Below are 19,608 nucleotides of genomic sequence, written 5' to 3' on the forward strand. Positions count from 1 at the left end.
GGCACAATCTCGGCTCACTGCAACCTCCACCTCCCGGGTTCAAGCGATTCTCCTGCCTCAGCCTCCCGTAGCTGGGATTACAGGTGCCTGCCACCATGCCTGGCGTATTTTTTGTATTTTTTAGCAGCGGCGGGGTTTCACTATGTTGGCCAGGCTGGTCTTGAACTCCTGACCTTGTGATCTGCCCACCTCGGCCTCCCAAAGTGCTGGGATTACAGGCATGAGCCACCGCACCCAGCCAGCAAGCACCTTCTTCACAAGACGGCAGGAGAGAGATGGAGAGTGAAGGGGGAAGTGCCACATGCTTTTTAACAACCAGATCTCGTGATAACTCATTCACTGTCAAAAGAACAGCAAGGGGGAAGTCTGCTCCCATGAATCACCTCCAACCAGACCCCTCCCCTGACACATGGGCATTACAATTTGAGATGAGATTTGGGTGGGGACATAGAGCCAAACCATATTAATTTGGGAAACCTGCAGGTCAGATACTTACAGGCTACCCATCTACTCACACACACAAAGAATACATAAAGACCCCTTTATTCATAAGTAGGAGGGTGCTGTCTTTGGTTAATAAGATTTTATTTGTCTATGGGAATGATGCATTTGGTTTCTCAACCACATTAAAGACTTGGGGTATGATATAATTTTCTTTTAGTTTTAAAATGAGATTAAAACCAATTCAACATTCTTAGATTATTTGAAAGGCATTTCCGCTTTTGGAAATAATTTGAGTCATTGGCATTTTCTGTCTCTGGTTTGTTCAGAAGAAATTAACACAAAGCACAATAGACATACTAACTAAACTCAGAATTATGTAACTCAAAGACAAGAAGGTTTTTTAACTTTTTATTGAAATGTGATACATATGTTCACAAAATTACTCAAATCATAAGTGTGTAGCTTGATGAATTTGTAAAAAATGAACATAGCCATTTAGCCAGCACCTAGAAGCACTCACCTCCATACACCAACCTTCCCCCAAAACCCTCTACCACTATCCTGACTTCTCACAGGCTTTGTTTTTGTACTTTATATGGATGGAATCACATACAGAATGTATTTGTTTGAGTCTAGCTTTTTTTACCCAATATTATGTTTCTGAGATTAATCCATGTTGCATATAGTTTAATTCATTTATTTTCATTGCTGTATAGTATCCATTGAATGAATAGACAACAGTTTTTCCATTCTGCTGTTGATGGGAGATTTTAGGTAGTTTCCAGGTTTTAATTATAAATAGCGCATATTTTGTTAAAATTGTTTTCCAGAAGAGTGTTTAGGAGACTATGTGAGTTATATTGGGATAAATGAGTAATTATCTAAAATGTGTCTAAGTTTTAAGATTTTTTTCCCCCCAGTACATGGCAGTTTCCCTTCTCAAAATTCTGGTAACTAGCCTAAATCATAAATAATCATGTAGAGAGGGACCTGAAATCCTAACACATTTCTAAGGTCTTTGTACTGCACTGTAATTTTTTTATCTTAGCGTTTACTTTGCTCAGGGGCTAAACTTTTTATTTGTAGGCAAATTTATACTTTTTTTTGTTTTGTTCTGTTTTGTTGCTGTCATAAGTACTTTAAAGGTAAATTCTTAATTTATTTACTGGTGTATAAGTCACAGCCATAATTTGTTGTTTGGTTATTAGATACTGTGATTAACTACCTTATTTGTAGTTTTTGCTGTTCCGGGCAGCTTACTGGGAAAAACATCTTTTGTGGTTTAAGAAAATGTGGAGTTGGCTGGGTGCGGTGGCTCATGCCTGTAATCCCAGCACTTTGGGAAGCCGAGGCGGGTGGATCACCTGAGGTCAAAAGTTCGAGATCAGCCTGACCAACACTGTCTCTACTAAAAATACAAAATTAGCTGGGCGTGATGGTGCATGCCTGTAATCCCAGCTACTCGGGAGGGTGAGGCAGGAGAATCACTTGAACCTGGGAGATGGAGGTTGCGGTGAGCCGAGTTGCACCATTTTACTCCAGCCTGGGCAACAAGAGCAAAACTCTGTCTTAAAAAAAAAAAAAAAAAAAAAAGTGGGATCTTAAAGTGGTCAGAAATGTGCTTTCGTAATTTTTTGTATTGTCAAAAAAGACTCCTTAGGAGTACCATCTGAGTTAAGTGTGCATGCGAGTCTGTGTGTGTTTTCTTTAAAAAAATTTTCTTTCTGCTGTTTACAATTTCACCTGTCTCTCTCTGCCCTCAGGTAAAACAAAATCAACATGAAGAGCTTCAGAATGTAAGGAAGCACATACACAATTGTTTCTCAAATCTTGGTTGCTTCCTTTTGCCACATCCTGGTCTTAAAGTTGCAACTAATCCTAGTTTTGATGGGAGATTGAAAGGTGGGAATTCCCATTCTTGCTAAAATCTGAACTTATTTATTAGAGGCGGAAAGTTTTTTAAGAAAATACGTGACGCCTTAAATGTCCTGTCTTATACTGGAGAATGTTCGGATGCATTGTTCATGTTGTGATTGTAATGCTCTGTGTTGTTTCTCTAGCATTCCATTGATTTGTTTGCAGCTGTCTAGTATATTGATTAACCTATTTTATAATGTGTCTGTTGCTTAGCACTGATGTCCTGAAAATTCTGAAGGCTGAGAGCATTTCTTTTCAATTGATTGCAGTCTGCTAAAAGGCTTTATCATTTTATTATATTGATGAAATCAGATATAAGTCTCTGTTTCAGGAGTGATAATATAGTTTATGTATGTTGTAGGATTATTTTGAGTGTGTTGGCAAAACGCTTGGGGATTGACAAAACTTTTACAGTATGGCTGGTAAAACAAAATCTAGTGGTAAAATTTAATACAATTTTATGAATTGTTTGCCTCTTGAAAAGGATATTTTCGTTAATACTAAATGTGAAATTTGTCTTGGTAGTCCACAAATTTATTTATGTTTTATTTATTATTTGAACTGGCAGTGTTACTAGGGGGTTGGGGAAAATGGGCTAGTAGAGTAAGGGGGATTATATTTTTTCCTATGAGATATGGCATGTTGGATGAGCTTTGTTTTAAAAAATGAATCCACTTCAGTAATAAATACTATGTATTCTTATTTCATAAAACAGAATTTTATGAAATCGTACCAATGGGGACCTAATTTTTTTTGGACTAATATGTTGCTCAATTTTTTGTTTTCTAGATATTGATGAAGACTTTAAACGAGAGCTTCGAAATCTGGTTCCATTGCTGCTTGCCCCTGAAAATTTGGTAGAAAAAGAGATAAGTGGATCTAAAGTCACTTGTAGAGATCTTGTAGAATATTTTAAGGTAGGTGAGCTCTTAAACAGCTTTGTCTAAGATAGAAATGTAGTTGACTTAAAACTCATCTGTATGTATAAGAAATTCCTTGTCTTTATTTTAAAACAAAAAAGAGTAAGATTTGTAATTTATCTTTCTGCCTTGAATTAGATGTATCTGTATTTAAGGATGTTTAAAAGATTATGGCAAATTTCTGTCTCCTAGACAGTGATTTAATTTATTTACAGAATTATCTTACTTTTTCTCCATCTCAGATATGGAGAGAACAAGCCATTCATCATACTCTAATACTACTCTGTCATTAGTGAATGATAATAGGAATGGAAAGCATAATTTTACATCCTAAGTTCTCACAAAAACACTCCCTCAGAGTTCTGAGGACTTGGTAAGAACAGCTGAAAGTATTTATATTGGTTCAAGTAAAGTATTCTTAGGTTTTTTTTTTCCCCCTCTGTTCTTCTCTAGTCTTTATAGCTTGCCTGCCAGAACAACACCGTTGTGGAAGGTTGTATTATTTGTAGTAGTTTTAACTAAGAGTGTATTTTGTTCACTTACTGGGTACTTGATAGTTACTCTCATATTATCTTTGTTTAGTTATGGATGAATTTTTTAAAATTTATTTTTACTTTTAATTTTTGTGGGTATGTAGTATATATACTTATGGGGTACATGAGATATTTTTGATACAGGCATACAATGTCTAATAATCATATTAGAGTAAATAGGGTGTCTATCACCTCAAGCATGTATCCCTTCCTTATGTTACAGACAATCCAATTATACTTTTAGTTATTTTAAAATGTACAGTAAGTTATTATTGACTGTAACTACATTGTTATGCTGTCAAATACTAGATCTTATACTAACTATATTTTTGTACCCATTAACCATCTCTGCCTCCCCTCCACCCTCTGACTACCTTTCCTAGACTCTAGTAACCATCATTCTAGTACTCTCTATCTCATGAGTTCAGTTTAAATTTTTAGCTCCCACAAATAAGTGAGAACTTGTGAAGTTTGTTTTTTCTGTGCCTGGCTTATTTCACTTAACATAATGTCCTCCAGTTCCATCATGTTGTTGCAAATGACAGGATCTCATTCTTTTATATGGATGAGTAGTACTTCATCGTGTATATTTACCACATTTCTTTATCCATTCGTATATTGATAGACACAGGTTGCTTCCAAATTGTAGCTGTAGTAACTAGTGCTGCAGTAAACATGAAAGTGCAGATGTATCTTCTATATATTTTTTTTCTTTTAGGTATATACCTAGCAGTGGGATTGCTGGATCATATGGTCGTTTTATTTTTAGTCTTTTGAGGAACCCCCAAACTGTTCTCCATAGTGGTTGTACTAATTTACCTTTCTGCCAACAGTGTACGAGGATTCCCTTTTCTCTACATCCTTGCCAACATTTGTTATTGCCTGTCTTGGATAAAAACAATTTTAAATGGAGGAAGATGATATCTTTCTGTAGTTTTGATCTGCATTTCTCTGATGATCAGTGATGTTTTCATATCCTGTGTCCCATTTTTGTTTGTCTTCTTTTGAGAAATGTGTGTTCAGATCTTTTGCCTGTTTTTTGATCAGATTATTCGATTTTTTTTTTCTTTTCCCTGTAGAGTCGGTTGAACTCCTTATATATTCTGGTTACTAATCCCTTATCAGATGAGTAGTTTGCAAATATTTTCTCCCAGTCTGTGGGTTGCATCTTCACTTTTCTGATGTGCAAAAGCTTTTTAACTTGATACGATCCCATTCGTTTGTTTTTGCTTTGGTTGCCTATGCTTGTAGGGTATTACTGAAGAAATCTTTTCCCAGACCAGACCAATTTCCTGGAGAGTTTCCCCAATGTTTTCTTCTTCTTTTTCTCTTTTTTCTTTCTTTCTTTTTTTTTTTTTTTTTTTTTGAAATGGAGCCTTGCTCTGTCGCCCAGGCTGGATTGCAGTGGCGTGATCTCGGCTTGCTGTAACCTCCGCCTCCTGGGTTCAAGCAGTTCGCCTGGCCTCAGCCTGGGCGACAGAGCAAGGCTCCATTTCAAAAAAAAAAAAAAAGAAAAGAAAAGAAAAGAAAAAAAGAAGAAAACACTGGGGAAACCCTCCAGGACATTGGTCTGGGAAAAGATTTCTTCAGTAATACCCTGCAAGCACATTATCAAGTTAAAAAGCTTTTGCACATCAAAAAAGTAGCTGGGATTACAGGCAGTTGCCACCATGCCTAGCTGATTTTTGTATTTTTAGTAGAGACAGGGTTTCACCATGTTGGCCAGGCTGGTCTCGAACTCCTGACCTCAGGTGATCTGCCTCCCAAAGTGCTGGGATTACAGGTGTGAGCCATCATGCCTGGCCACTGATGTGTTCTTTTAGTAGTTTCATAGTTTGGGTCTTAGGTTTAAGTCTTTAATCCCTTTTGATTTGGTTTTTGTATATGGCTAGAGATGGGGTCTAGTTTCATTCCTCTGCATGTGGATATTCAGTTTTCCCAGCACCATTTATTGAAGCCACTGTCATTTTCTCAAAGTTTGTACTGAAGTACAACTTTCAGTGCTGTGTAGAATAGGAGTGGTGAAAGTGGGTATCCTTGTTTTGTTTCAGATCTTAAAGGAAAGGCTTTCAATTTTTTCCCAGTTCAGTATGATACTAGCTGTGGGTCTGTTGTATATAGCTTTTATTATTTTGAGATCTGTTTCTTCTGTACCTTTTGAGGATTTTTACCATGAAGAGATGTTGAATTTTATCCAATGCTTTTTCAGCATCAATTGAAATGGTCATATGGTTTTTGTCCTTCATTCTGGTGATACGATGTATCACATTCATTGATTGATTGATTGATTGGTGTATGTTGAACTGTCCTTGCATCCCTGCCTGACCCTAGGTGATGATGAATGATCTTTTTAATGTGTTGTTGAATTCAGTTTGCTAGTATTTTGTTGAGGATTTTTGCAACGATGTTCATCAGGGATATTGGCCTGTAATTTTTTGATGAGTCTTTGTCTGGTTTTGGTATCAGGGTAATACTGGCCTTGTAGTATTGGTTTGGAAATATTCCCTCCTCCTGGTTTTTGGAATAGTTGAGTAGGATTTGTATTAGTTCTTTAGATGTTCGATAAAATTCAGCAGTGAAGCCATTAGCTTTTGGGCTTTTCTTTGTTGGGAGACTTTTTATTATGGCTTTGATCTTGTTACTTGTTATTGGTCTGTATGGGTTTTAGATTTCTTCATGGATCAATCTTGGTAGGTTGTATATGTCTAGGAATTCATACATTTCTTCTAGGCTTTCCCATTTATTGGCATATAGTTGTTCATGGTAGCCTCTAATGATCCTTTGGATTTTTGTGGTATCAGTTGCAGTGTCTCCTTTTTCATCTCTGATTTTATTTATTTGGGTCATCTCTTTTTTTCTTAGTGTGGCTAAAGGTTTGTTGACTTTGTTTATCTTTTTAAAAAATCAACTTTTTGCTTCATTGATCTTTTTTGTATTGTTTTTACTTCAATTTCGCTAATTTCTTTTCTTCTAATTTTGGGTTTGGTTTGCTCTTCCTTTTCTGGTTTTTTAAGATGTGTTGTTTATTTGAAGGGTTTCCTCTTTTTTGATGTAGGCACTTACTACTATATACTTTCTTAGTACTGCTTAATGCTGTATCCCATATATTTGGTATGTTGTGCTTCCATTTTCATTTGTTTCAAGAATGTGTTTATTTCTTTCTTAATTTCTTCACTGACCTAGTGGTCATTCAAGAGCCTATTGTATTAATATAATTTCCATGTGTTTGTGTAGTTTCCAAAATTCCTCGTTATTGATTTTATTCCATTGTAGTCAAAGAAGATACTTGATATAATTTCATTTTTTTTGATTATTTTTTTGACACCAAGTGTCGCTCTTTTGCCCAGGCTGGAGTACAGTGGAGCAATCTTGGCTCACTGCAACCTCTGCCTCCCAGGTTCAAGTGATTCTCCTGCCTCAGTCTCCCGAGTAACTGGGACTACAGTAATGCACCACCATGTCCAGCTAATTTTTGTATTTTTAGTAGAGATGGGGTTTCACCTTGTTGGCCAGGCTGGTCTCGAACTCCTGACCTCAAGTGGTCCACCTGCCCTTAAGTGGTCCACCTGCCTTGGCCTCCCAAAGTGCTGGGATTACAGGCATGAGCCACCATGCCCGGTCCTCTTTCTTTAGTTTCTAATAATACTTGCTTTATATATCTGGGTGCCCCAGTGTTAGGTGCATATATATTTACAATTGTTATATCCTCTTGCTGAATTGATCCCTTTATCATTATATAATGACCTTCTTTGGCTGATATAAGTGTAGCTTCTTCTGCTCTTTTTTTGGTTTCCATTTGCATGGAGTATTTTTTTCCATACCTTTATTTTCAGTCTCTGTGTCTTTATAGATGAAGTGTGTATCACCATTTTTTAAAACCCATTCAGCCACTCTGTGCCTTTTAGTTGGAGAGTTTAGCCCATTTACACTCAATGTTACTCATAAGTAAGGAGTTAACCTCTGTCATTTTGTTACTGTTTTCTGGTCTTCCTACCTGCCTGTCTTCCTTTTAGTGAAGGTGATTTTCTCTGGTGGTATGTTTTAATTACTTTTTATTTTTTGTGTATCTATTATATGTCTTTTGAGGTTACCATGAGATTTGCAACTATAATATATTTATTTTAAACTGATAACACTGATTGCCTAAACAAACTAAATAACAAGGAAAGAGAAAACTAATAAAAATTCTACACTTTAACTTCATCCCCCCACTTTTTAAACTCTTCGTTGTTTCTATTGATAGTATACTGTCTATGTCTGGAAAAGTTGTGATTAATATTTTTTATAGGTTCGTCTTTCTACTCAGGATATGAGTAGTTTACATACCACAATTAATGTTATAATATTCTGTTTTTCTGTGTATTTACTATTACCAGTGAGTTCTGGACCTTCACATCATTTCTTATTGCTCATTAAAATCCTTTTCTTTCAGATTGAAGAACTCTCTTTAACATTTATTATAGGACAGGTCTGATGTTGATAAAATTCCTCAGCTTTTGTTTGAGGAAGTCTTTATTTCTCCTTCATGTTTGAAGTATTTTCACTAGATATACTATTCTAGGAAAGATGTTTTTTTCCTTCAGCACTTTATGTCACGCTACTCTCTCCTGGCCTTTAAGGTTTCCGCTGAGAAGTCTACTCCCAGCTGTGTTGGAGCTCTTGTGTATGTTGTTTGTTTCTTTTCTCTTGATGCATTTAGAATCCATTTGTGCTTCTTCTTGTTGTTGTTGTTGTTTAATAGAAATGGGGCCTTGCTATGTTTAACAGGCTGGTCTCCAACTCCTGGCCTAAAGTGATCCTCCCATCTCAGCCTCCCAAGGTGCTGAGATTACAGGTGTGAGCGTGGCTCACCAACAACGTGCCTGGCCTGTTGTTGTTTTTAATAGAGACGTCATTTCTCTATGTTGTCCAGGCTGGTCTTGAACTCCAGGGTCAGGCAGTTCCCCCACCTTGACCTCCCAAAGTGCTGGGATTACAGGCATGAGCCACCATGCCCAGCCAGGATCCATTCTTTACCCTTGATCTTTGGGAGTTTGATTATTACATGTCTTGAGGTAGTCTTATTTGGGTCAAGTCTGCTTGGTGTTCTATAATCTTTTGTTCTTAAATATTGGTATCTAGGTTTGGGTAGTTCTTTGTTACTGCTTTGTATAAACTTTCTACCCCTATCTCTTTATCTACTCCTCTTTAAGGCAATGAACTCTTAGATTTGCCCTTTTGGGGCTATTTTCTAGATCTTATAGGCATGCTTCATTGTTTTTCATTCTTTTTTCTTTTGTCTCAGCTGTGTATTTTCAAATAGCCTGTCTCCAAGCTGACTAATTCATCTGCTTGTTCAGGTCTTGTGTTAAGCTCTGAGGCTGGGTGAGGTGGCTCATGCCTGTAATCCTAGCACTTTGGGAGGCTGAGGTGGGCAGATCACTTGAGACCAGTCTGGGCAACGTGGTGAAACCTTGTCTCTACAAAAAATACAAAAATTAACCAGGCACGATGGCGCATGCATGTAGTCCCAGCTACTTGGGATACTGAGGTAGGAGGATCTTTTGAGCCTGGGATGCAGAGGTTGCAGTGAGCCAGGATTGCACCATTGCACTCCAGTCTGGGAGACAGAGCAAAACCCTGTCTCAAAAAAATAAAATAAAATAAAAAAAGAGGTTTGGATGCAAACCTTCTTCAGTATGTCAGTTGCATTTTTCGGATCCAGGATTTCTGCTTGATTCTTTATAATTATTTCAGTCTCTTTGTTCACTTTATCTGAAAGGATTCTGAATTCCTTCTCTGTGTTACCTTGAATTTCTTTGAGTTTCCTCAAGACTGCTATTTTGAATTCTCTGAAAGGTCAGTTATCTCTGTCTCTCCAGGATTGGTCACTGGTGCTTTATTTCAGTTTGTTTAGTGAGATCATGTTTTCTTGGATGGTCTTGATGCTTGTGAGTATTTGTTGGTGTCTGGACATTGAAGAGTTAGGTATTTGTTATAGTCTTTGCAGTCTGGGCTTGTTTGTACCTGTCATCCTTGGGAAGGCTTTCTAACTATTTGAAGGGACTTGGGTGTTGTGATCTTGGTCACTGCAGCTCTATCTGCATTAGGGACATTTCAAGCCCATAATGCTGTGGCTCTTGCAGATTTGTAAAGGTAGTGCCTTGGTGCTCTTCGGTAAGATCCAGGAGAATTCCCTGGATTACCAGGCAGAGACTCTTGTTCTCTTCCATTACTTTCTCCCAAACAAATGGAGTCTCTATCTCTGTGCTGAGCTGCCTGGAGCTGGGGGAGGGGGTGACACAAGCACCATTGTGGCCACCATCCCTGGGACTTCACTGGGTCAGACCTGAAGCCAGCACAGCAGTGGGTCTTGCCCAGGGCCCATTGTGACTATTGTGTGGTTATTGCCTGTGGTCAGTCAAGGCCCAGAGGTTCTATAATCAGCAGGTGGTAAATCTAGCAAGTTCCCTCTGGCCTTGGGTGGGTCCAGAGATGTTCTCTGGTGATCCGCCAGCCTTGGCCTCACAAATTGCTGGGATTACAGGTGTGAGCCACCGCACCCGGCCTTCCCGTATTTTACTCAAGCAGAAGGAGACTCTCCTCATAGCCACAACATCTGGGAATGTGCTGGTTCACACCTGAAGCCAACACATTTCTGAATCTCACCCAAGGCCCATAGTGAGTACTGCCTAGCTACCACTACTGCTTATTCAGAGCCCAGAGGCTCTTGAGTCAGCAGGTGATGAACCCTGCCAGGACTTGGTCATACCCCTCAAGACAGTGGGTTCCCTTCCAGCCCAGGGTGTGTTTAGAAATCTTGTCTGGGAGCTGGGGACTGAAATTGGGGCCTTAGGACTCTGCCTTATGCCGCATTCTGCCATGGCTGAGCTGGTATCCAAATTACAAGACAAAGTCCTCTTTACTCTCCCCTCTCCTCTCCTCAAGCAGAAGGAAAAGACTCTCTCTCAGAGCTGTGAACTACACTGCCTGGGCTTGTGTGGAGGGAGTGACACAAGCAGTCCCTTGGCTGCCCCAGCTGGTGTCTTACTATATCCTATGTACCCCAGGTCCACTGGCTCTGAGCCCAGCCCAGCACCAGGACTTGCCCAGGAATTGCAGTCCTTGTGGCCTAGATGGCCTTTCAAGTTTATTCAGGACCTCAGAGCACTGTAGCCCATGGTGGCAGGACTGGCTGCCTAGGGCTGGTCTAAATGCTCCCTCCATGGGTGCTGGCTGAGTTCTTTCCACTGTGGCAGGGCGGCGCTGAGTTTCAATGCAAAAATTCCACTGTCACTGCTTTTGCCTTCCCTAAGCACATAGATTGTCTCTCCACACCATGTGGTTGCTGCTGAGAGAATGGGGGAGGGGTGGTGTAGGTGATTCAAGACTATTTTTTCCTATCCTCTTCAGTGCCTCTTTCAGTGATCTGAAGTTAAAACCAGGTACTGTGATTGCTCACCTGATTTCTGGTTCTTACGAAGGTGCTTTTTTATGTAGATAGTTGTCAATTTGATATTCCTTGGAGGTGGTGATCACTGGAGGCTTCTATTTGGCCATCTTGCTCTGCCTCCTTCCCAGTTATGAATGAATCTTGTCAGTAGAAAGTTGAGATGAGCCAGGCACAGTGGCTCATGCCTGTAATCCCAGCACTTTGGGAGGCTGAGGTGGGCGAATCACCTGAGGTCGGGAGTTCGAGACCAGCCTGGCCAACATGGTAAAACCCCGTCTCTCCTAAAAATACAAAATTAGCCGGGTGTGGTGGTGCATGCCTGTAATCCCAGCTACTCGGGAGGCTGAGGCAGGACAGTCGCTTGAACCCAGGAAGTAGAGGTTGTGGTGAGCTGAGGTCGTGCCATTGCACTCCAGCCTGGCAGTAAGAGCGAAATTCCGTCTCAAAAAAAACAAAAAAAAAAAGTTGAGATGAAAGACCCTATATGGACTTCTAACAAACTCTCATCTTTTCCTTCTTCCTCTTAAACCACAAATTAGGTTTTGTTTTGTTTTTTTCCTTCTTGAGCTGAAATACAATTTAAGCTGGTCAAAGTAAAATACTGGATAAAATGGTTTCTTCAGCTGGATGTGGTGGCACACACCTTGTAGTTTCAGCCACTTGGAAAACTGAGGCAGGAGGATCACTTGAGCCCAGGAATTCGAGGTTGCAGTAAACTGTGATCATCCCACTGCACTGCAGCCTCAGTGTCAGGGTGAGACCCCATCTCTAAAGAAAGAGAAAAAAAAGTTTTTAAAAAATATTAAAACACTGGCAATAGGGGGTAATTGTGAATTTCTTTTCATAAAGAAGATGGCATTTTATATCTAACTTTATGAGTTATAACTTTTATGTTATATTTGTTATAGAAATACCTAGGATATTATCTAGCAGCATATAATTTAATAATATTGAGAATAGGGTTAACTTTGTTGGAATAAGGTGATTTTTAAAGCCTAGAATTTACTTTTAATGGTGTTAATTATTTTTATATTTAATGACTTTTCTTTCTCTGGGGATGTGGAGCCAAATTGCATAACCCATCAGTCTAACAAATCTTCTCCCTTTTTAGGCATACATCAAAATTTATCAAGGAGAAGAACTTCCACATCCAAAGTCCATGCTTCAGGTAGAGAGAGTGAGAGAGTGATAAGTGTTGTACATATACTTATTTATGAGGGAGAATAAAAATCTTTGCTTTAGAGAGAAATGCTGAAAATGGGGGGTGCTTTTTTGCATGCAAATACATTTTGCTTAAGGCCGTATGTGTCGTGGGTCCTAAGATTTCATACAATTCTTTTTTTTTTTGTAACTGCAGATTGTAGGCCTTCCATGTGTCCAGGCCACCAGAAATAAGAGTCCTCAATACCTTCTCTTCAGATGCTCAAAGTATAGGAAAATTTCTATTTGATAAGATGGCTTAATGTGGGCCTCTCTGAACTAAGCTGCTTCTGTTCTGAGTCTTTGACAATGAATGTTGTTTGAAATAAGTCTTATTTTTATTTGGTGTTAATGATTTAGAGCTACTTCTAGTGAATATAGTCTCATTTTTTTTTTCTCTCTTTCAAATGGTGTTCTTTTGGGACAATGTCATTTTAACCCATTCATATTTTAAAAGATTTACTACTTTAGGCTATTTTTCCATTTTATAGTAGATTAAACAGTATTTTCTGATAAAACTTCGTGCAATAAGTTTGTGGGTTTGAAAATGTCTTGTATAATACTGATTATGAAAGAGAGAAACATATGGGTAATTCTCCATTCCTAACACCTGGAGATCCACATATTTTAGGGTTATATCTATTTATCTTTATCCATTTCCTGAGCATATGTGGTGTTTTCTACAGACACACTTTAACATCAACCTAAGCAAAACAAAATTAGGCAGGCAGTCCTATTAGAACCACTTACCATTATATCCTTTATACCAACATTGCCTTCCATAAGAAAGAAAAACTGGAAGTTACTTTCTCTGGTTCATTTTCAGACTTGTTTATTGTACATAACTTATTGTGTTAATCAGAATTTTTAGAGTCATAGAGTATTTTTTGCATAATAATGGCATATTTTATTTTTTAGGCAACAGCTGAAGCTAATAATCTTGCTGCAGTTGCAGGAGCAAGAGATACCTATTGTAAAAGTATGGAACAGGTTTGTACCTAAAATTTAAATTTGATGCTGGAGTGAGAAGATTTTTAAATTTAAAAAAAAAAAATTATTAAAAAAAAATTTTTAAATAATTGAGCTAATTTGTGCAGCTTATGGTACATTATTCCCTAATTCCCCTTTATGGTCTTTGCTGGAAATAAACTATAAGAAAATAATTCACATTATTAGAGAGCAGAATTTGAGTTAGTAAATTATTATATAAACTCTACTGAAATATCTTCTGACAAATGTGTGATTCAGAGTGCTGTTATTAGTGACTTCTGATGTTAGTAGCATTAGTTTAAGGCCAGTAGCAGTTTCTGTACTTGCTTGCTCAAGCATTAAAATATCTTTTTGGGGCATTATCTTTTACCCACTCTCTTGCCAGCAATTTTGTGTACTGTTATGGTATATGGATGGTCAAGTGAAGGCAGATACAGAGCGCAGTGTAAAATTTTTTTGTCTTCAGTTTCAGTTAGTCATATTTGGAAAATTATTTTGCTTGAGTAGGTTCAACATTAAACAATAACTAGATTATGATAACCTGTGAGGTTTTGTAAGTGAGTTTAAAACTGAATCAGTCATGTAAGTGGTTTGACTTTCTGAAACTAAAAACTATGAACAGGAACTTCTTTCAAGTGTTAATTATTTCTAGCATGTAATACTGTAATTCTGTCTGTCCAGGTATGTGGAGGGGACAAGCCTTACATTGCACCTTCAGATCTGGAGCGAAAACACTTGGATCTCAAGGAAGTGGCGATAAAACAATTTCGTTCAGTAAAAAAGATGGGTGGAGATGAGTTCTGCCGTCGTTATCAGGACCAGCTTGAAGCTGAAATTGAAGAAACCTATGCAAATTTTATAAAGCACAATGATGGCAAAAATATCTTCTATGCTGCTCGTACCCCAGCCACACTGTTTGCGGTCATGTTTGCTATGTATATAATCTCAGGACTGACTGGCTTCATTGGCCTAAACTCTATAGCCGTCTTGTGTAACCTTGTCATGGGGTTAGCACTGACATTTCTTTGTACTTGGGCATATGTTAAATACTCTGGGGAGTTCAGAGAAATTGGAACAATGATTGATCAGATTGCTGAAACACTATGGGAACAGGTTGGTATCTATCTTTTGGTTTTTTAGTGACTAATCTTATTTTCCTGTGACTTTCCATCCTTTGCAGTATTTGTACTCGGACTTTGCCTTCACGTGAGGAATGTCAAAAGGATGTCTTCTGTTTTGTTCAGATGTAGGATCTTTATGAATTGAATATTTTTTCTTTAAAGTTATAATTTTAATGTACTTTGGTTAGCCTAAATCTGTACTATCCTCTGGATAGATTGTTAGTTGTAGGCCTGATTATACCAGACGGTGGACAGGGTCAGAGTCTGTAATGATTTTTTTCTTTGAGGAAAGAAAATATAAACAATGAATGATTTTCAAGGTAAGGAAAAGAAGTTTGGAAGTGGTGCTTTGGGAAAGCAAAAGAAGTTTCGTCCTGTATTGGCAAGCAGCAATGCAGGAGAAATGCTGGATGGTAGACAGGTCTTCATTGCCTTCCATGAAGATAGTAGTGATTGCCTGATGTACTATGAGGAACAATCCCGTAGGGATTTCTTACCAAGGAAACTTTGAACTTTGTGTTATGGAATTATTAATTAGTAAAGCAAAGTGCCATGAACAGAGAACCATGCTCCGTCATAATCTTTTACGTCGAACCAGAATTCAAAGCTAGGCTGTGAACTCTTGCCTGCAAGTATCTGCTAAGGAAAGCCATTTTGTGTATCTGCTTCCTGTGTGCTGGAATTACCTGTGGACAGAAAATTCCACTTATGGATGTCATTAAGATGATCTTCGTGAAATACTTGAACATCATGTCAAGGACCAGAATGAAAGCTACAGTTAATAATGACGAACCTTGTAATAGGCATTTCAGATGCCATTTTTGGGCTCATGAAATATTGAGCTTATTTGAAGATCTAGGATATGCAGGTCCATGTTTGTTTTGGCTATAAACTCGAAGACTGAAGAAGAAGACCACTTTTTTGAAGAAAGTTGATCGGATATTGACTTTTCTTGTAATGATGTTATTTTATAAAGTGACCCACTATATTAATTTGGATTTTGTATTTACTCTTTAGAGAAATGCTCTATTCAGATCCAGTTGGGAAGTTTATGTTTGGATATTTATTCTATTTAAATTTTTATCTCAATCTCACTTACTTGATGTTTCTTGGATATCTTCTAATAGAAGATGGATGCAAAGCTATCGCAACTTTGCTGTAAAGAAAAAATTAGCTATTTTAAAATTTTGGATCATTATTTTCTGCAATATAATTTTCAATAATTGTACAGTATCTTCTTTTGAGAAATATTCATCTCTTAAACAGCATTGATTCTAGGATTTTAGAGGTACCATTATTACAAAACAATTAAATGGAAGAATCTAAAGTGTATAAAATCATTTTCAATACAGTTTAGGTAAGGTGATCAACTAGTCAGAGATCTGTGCTGTGTCAACAAACCTTGTCTAAATTTCTTTGCATTTCTCTTTTCTTTTGCTTCAGAGGAGTCCCAGGAAGGTGAGAAACCTACAGTCTCAAATTCTTGTAGTCTTAAACTCTTTAGCTTCGAGGCACTCTGATTCATTCTCCTAACAAATCACTTCATGTTTTAGGTGTTTTCCAAACTGTTTGAAGTTACTAGACGTCGAATGGTTCATCGTGCTCTTTCATCAGCACAGCGACAGAGACTGTCATCCAACAATAACAAGAAGAAAAATTAGACAGTATTTTTAACCTTTTTCTCTATCTGAAGTGTTCACACTTATACATGTAGGACAATAAGCAGGACCGTCTGGGCCGGTCTGCATAAATGCTGTATACATACCAGATTTGATGCTGCATATAGGGTATGGAATTGCACATCCATCTCATAGGAATTGTAAATGGTTTGAATAAGAGGAAAGTAATTTTTGTTGCATTATAAAATGTCTAGTAGCATCATAAGTTTTTTTTGAGAGAAGCAACTTTTTATTTCCCATATTCCTGGTTATTTTCATCATTGCTTTGAATTGAATTTTTATATCTATTTTTATATGTAACTCTTTTTTTACCTCATGTTTTTGTTTGTTTTGCACATTTCTCATACCACAGGTATTGAAGCCCCTGGGTGATAATTTGATGGAGGAAAACATAAGGCAGTCTGTAACAAACTCTATCAAAGCAGGCCTGACTGACCAGGTGTCTCATCATGCCAGATTAAAGACAGACTGACAGTTCATCTCCTCACGGACTCCACTCTCTTTTTTTTTTCATGCTTGCTGTACAATGAGAACTCAAATAAAAATAAACCAAAGTTTACAATCAACTGTAGAAGTAGTTTAGTGTAACTGGCTTCACAGATGGCTGCCACAGAGTGTGAAGATTGTTAGTTCTAAGCATTCTTTTAATGGCTCCTAAGACATGCAGATGGACTGAGGAGCATTGGTTAATCATGCACCTTTGTGCCGTGTTGAATTCTTTTATTTCTTTTTACTTAATCTAATGTTAGTGAATTTGTCTTATGTAAAAGGATATTTCAGGGAAATATTTTCAGAAATCTATTTAGAGTCTCTTTAACACAGTGTGTCCCATTGAAATTTTAATTTTTAAAGAATTTATGAATCACTGTTTCAAGAACCAGATTGGAATGACAATGAAGCCTTTATTGAGCCACTACATTAAAAGTATATATTGCTTTACTGCCTTCAATACCAGTATTACATAAATGCATGTATCAGAAACTTCACAGAAATTACATGACAACTCTTGTAGCTAAGAAAGTAATTCTGAGGTGTACATTTGTCTTGCCTTTTTAAATTTATAAACTTGCCCTAAAAGGAGATGCATATCTGGGAAACTGAACTGTCTTTTTGCAGTTTAGCCTTCATGTACATAAAATATGCCATTAATTTTATTGGGGAAGAAATTCCATCCAAAAATGTTGCCTACAGCTATGAGTTAAGAGTGTCTGTACAGTGTGTAGCTTTTATTTTCTAAAATCACAGATAGGGCATGTATATGACTTATAAATATATAAATACGATTTTGTATTAAAAGTTTTGTAGTTTATGGCAAAATCTGGTCCTGTGGTAGGCTAAATAAGTACAGTCCCTGTGAAAGGAATGTTTGTGGCTCATGTCAGTGTGTGAATGCATAGACAATTTGAAGTTTTTGATATATTTGTGATATTTATCTTGAGCACTGCAATCTCACTCCCCCCCCCCAAGGGAATTCAATGAGAATGTTTATTGTGACTTTGTCCTCTGTTGCATTTTAAAGTTATTTCCTGTAATTTATTTTCAGTACATAATTAAAAATTTGTTGTATATATAAAATGAAACTTGTGATTCTTTTTTAAGGAATTTTTCAAGTATGTATTCCACTACATAAACCACATTTGTTTATAGTGAAAAGAGCATGAGCAGGAAACACCCCAGTTGAGAGCTCTAAGGCATTGTACCTCAAAGCTAAGCTTGTAAAAGTTACTTTTCTGTGTCTGTCTCTATAAGGGAAAACCTATGATTAGCCTAGTTGTAGATGGGGATTATTAATTTCTTTCTCTTTTTTTTTTTTTTTGGTGGTATATGTAAGGCTAGCATTTTTTCAGTACTTTTGTGGTCTTCTTTATGAACACCTATTAAAGTACCTAGTTTTGTTTGTTTTTTGAGACAGAGTCTCTCTCTGTCACCCAGGCTGGAGTGCAGTGGCGCGATCTTGGCTCACTGCAACCTCCACCTCCTGAGTTCAAGTGATTCTCCTGCCTCAGCCTCCTGAGTAGCTGGGACTACAGGTGCGTGCCACCATGCCCAGCTAATGTTTTCTATTTTAAGTAGAGACGGGGTTTCACCGTTTTAGCCAGGATGGTCTCAATCGCCTGACCTTGTGATCCGCCTGCCTTGGCCTTCCAAAGTGTTGGGATTACAGGCGTGAGCCACCGCGCCCGGCCCTTAGTTTGCTTTTTAAGCAAAGAGAATGCAGGTGCTGAGTTGCATGCGTGAAAACTCTGAATTTACTTTGGTTGATACATCTTCCTTCCTACTCCCATTCAGATTCTGTTTTTATATGGATTGTATTTTCCATCTGTATTAAATTGCTAACTTATTTGTTCTTAAAGAATCCACCTGAAAAGTGTCTCTTTATTTCTTCTGCCACCCTGTTTTATGAATGCCGTGGACTGTTTTTTATGAATGAAAAAATAATTTGTTGTATAATAGCAGATTTTCTGAAATTAAAGACAGCTTACCTTTAAAAAGTTATAAAATCTAGACCCTTGGCTTTCTTACATTTCTTATTGGAAAAGAATGCTTTCCTCAAAGAAGACAATTCTGTACAGGATTTAAGTCCATTTCACACTTTTAAAGCTTTAGCCTAAACATTCATGTCCTGAATTCCCTCCTTCCCTCTAACTTGACCAGAATGGACCTGCACATCTCAGGTTTTTCCATTCGTGTCATAGTTGTGGAGTGAGGATGAAAATTAGCTTGAGTTGCTGTGCCTCTGGTAGCCATCTTCTCGCTTGGCCAGAGATTACTCATCAAATGACTGTTGTACTTGGATTCTGTTGGGAGCCTCTGCCATGAAGACAATGGCGATTTTGGGGAGTCTTCCAGTTATTGGTTCCTGTCAAAGCTAGATTGGGGGTTTCTCAAGCAGCACAGAGAATTGCTCCCTTACCTTCTCTACTGAAGTCTTAGATCCTAGGAACTTCTGTCTTTCAGATTTGCGTTTTGCTGGAAGTTAGACCGAGGAATTGAGCTGCCCTTAATGTACTCAGTGAAATACAACTTTTATGTCCTTTTAGGATTGTGAAATTTGCAGCCAAATGTATCAGCTGAATAGGTCCAAACTGCCTAGAGATACACATGAAAGGGCTTAGAGGAGGGAAGTCACAGCCTTTGCATAGCTCAGTAAGGCACCTCCATATGTATGTTATTACTCTCCATACTCATGGCAGTCCTGTGTGATAGATAGGAAACCACTTCATCAAAAAGAACCTTGGGCATCTCAGGCTTGCAACTTAGGACTCTCTACTACACACCTCCAGAAGTTTGAATCCATTTGAAGCTTCAGACATGATAAGTAATGTTCCCAACTCAAGATGCAAGGACTGTCTTGGCTGCATTCCTAGAGGC

At 37.9% G+C, this 19,608-nt stretch overlaps 1 protein-coding gene across 5 annotated transcripts in view; it reads left to right on the forward strand.

The window, feature by feature from the left end:
- ATL2 (atlastin GTPase 2) overlaps nucleotides 1-17,811 on the forward strand; it is an 81,190-nt gene extending 63,379 nt beyond the window's left edge. For 3 of the 5 annotated variants that reach the window (XM_054475336.2, XM_063648803.1, XM_054475339.2), the window contains 6 exons: nucleotides 2,208-2,346; nucleotides 3,151-3,278; nucleotides 12,358-12,414; nucleotides 13,365-13,436; nucleotides 14,118-14,549; nucleotides 16,589-17,811. In XM_054475336.2, the coding sequence (XP_054331311.1) occupies nucleotides 2,208-2,346; nucleotides 3,151-3,278; nucleotides 12,358-12,414; nucleotides 13,365-13,436; nucleotides 14,118-14,549; nucleotides 16,589-16,708 (948 nt within the window). In that variant the 3' untranslated portion in view covers nucleotides 16,709-17,811. The other 2 variants (XM_054475335.2, XM_054475338.2) reach the window with 1 other exon arrangement.
- Nucleotides 17,812-19,608: the final 1,797 nt, after the last annotated feature.

The sequence above is a fragment of the Pongo pygmaeus genome, chromosome 12 (assembly GCF_028885625.2).
Source record: "Pongo pygmaeus isolate AG05252 chromosome 12, NHGRI_mPonPyg2-v2.0_pri, whole genome shotgun sequence".
Taxonomy (NCBI): Eukaryota; Metazoa; Chordata; class Mammalia; order Primates; family Hominidae; genus Pongo; species Pongo pygmaeus.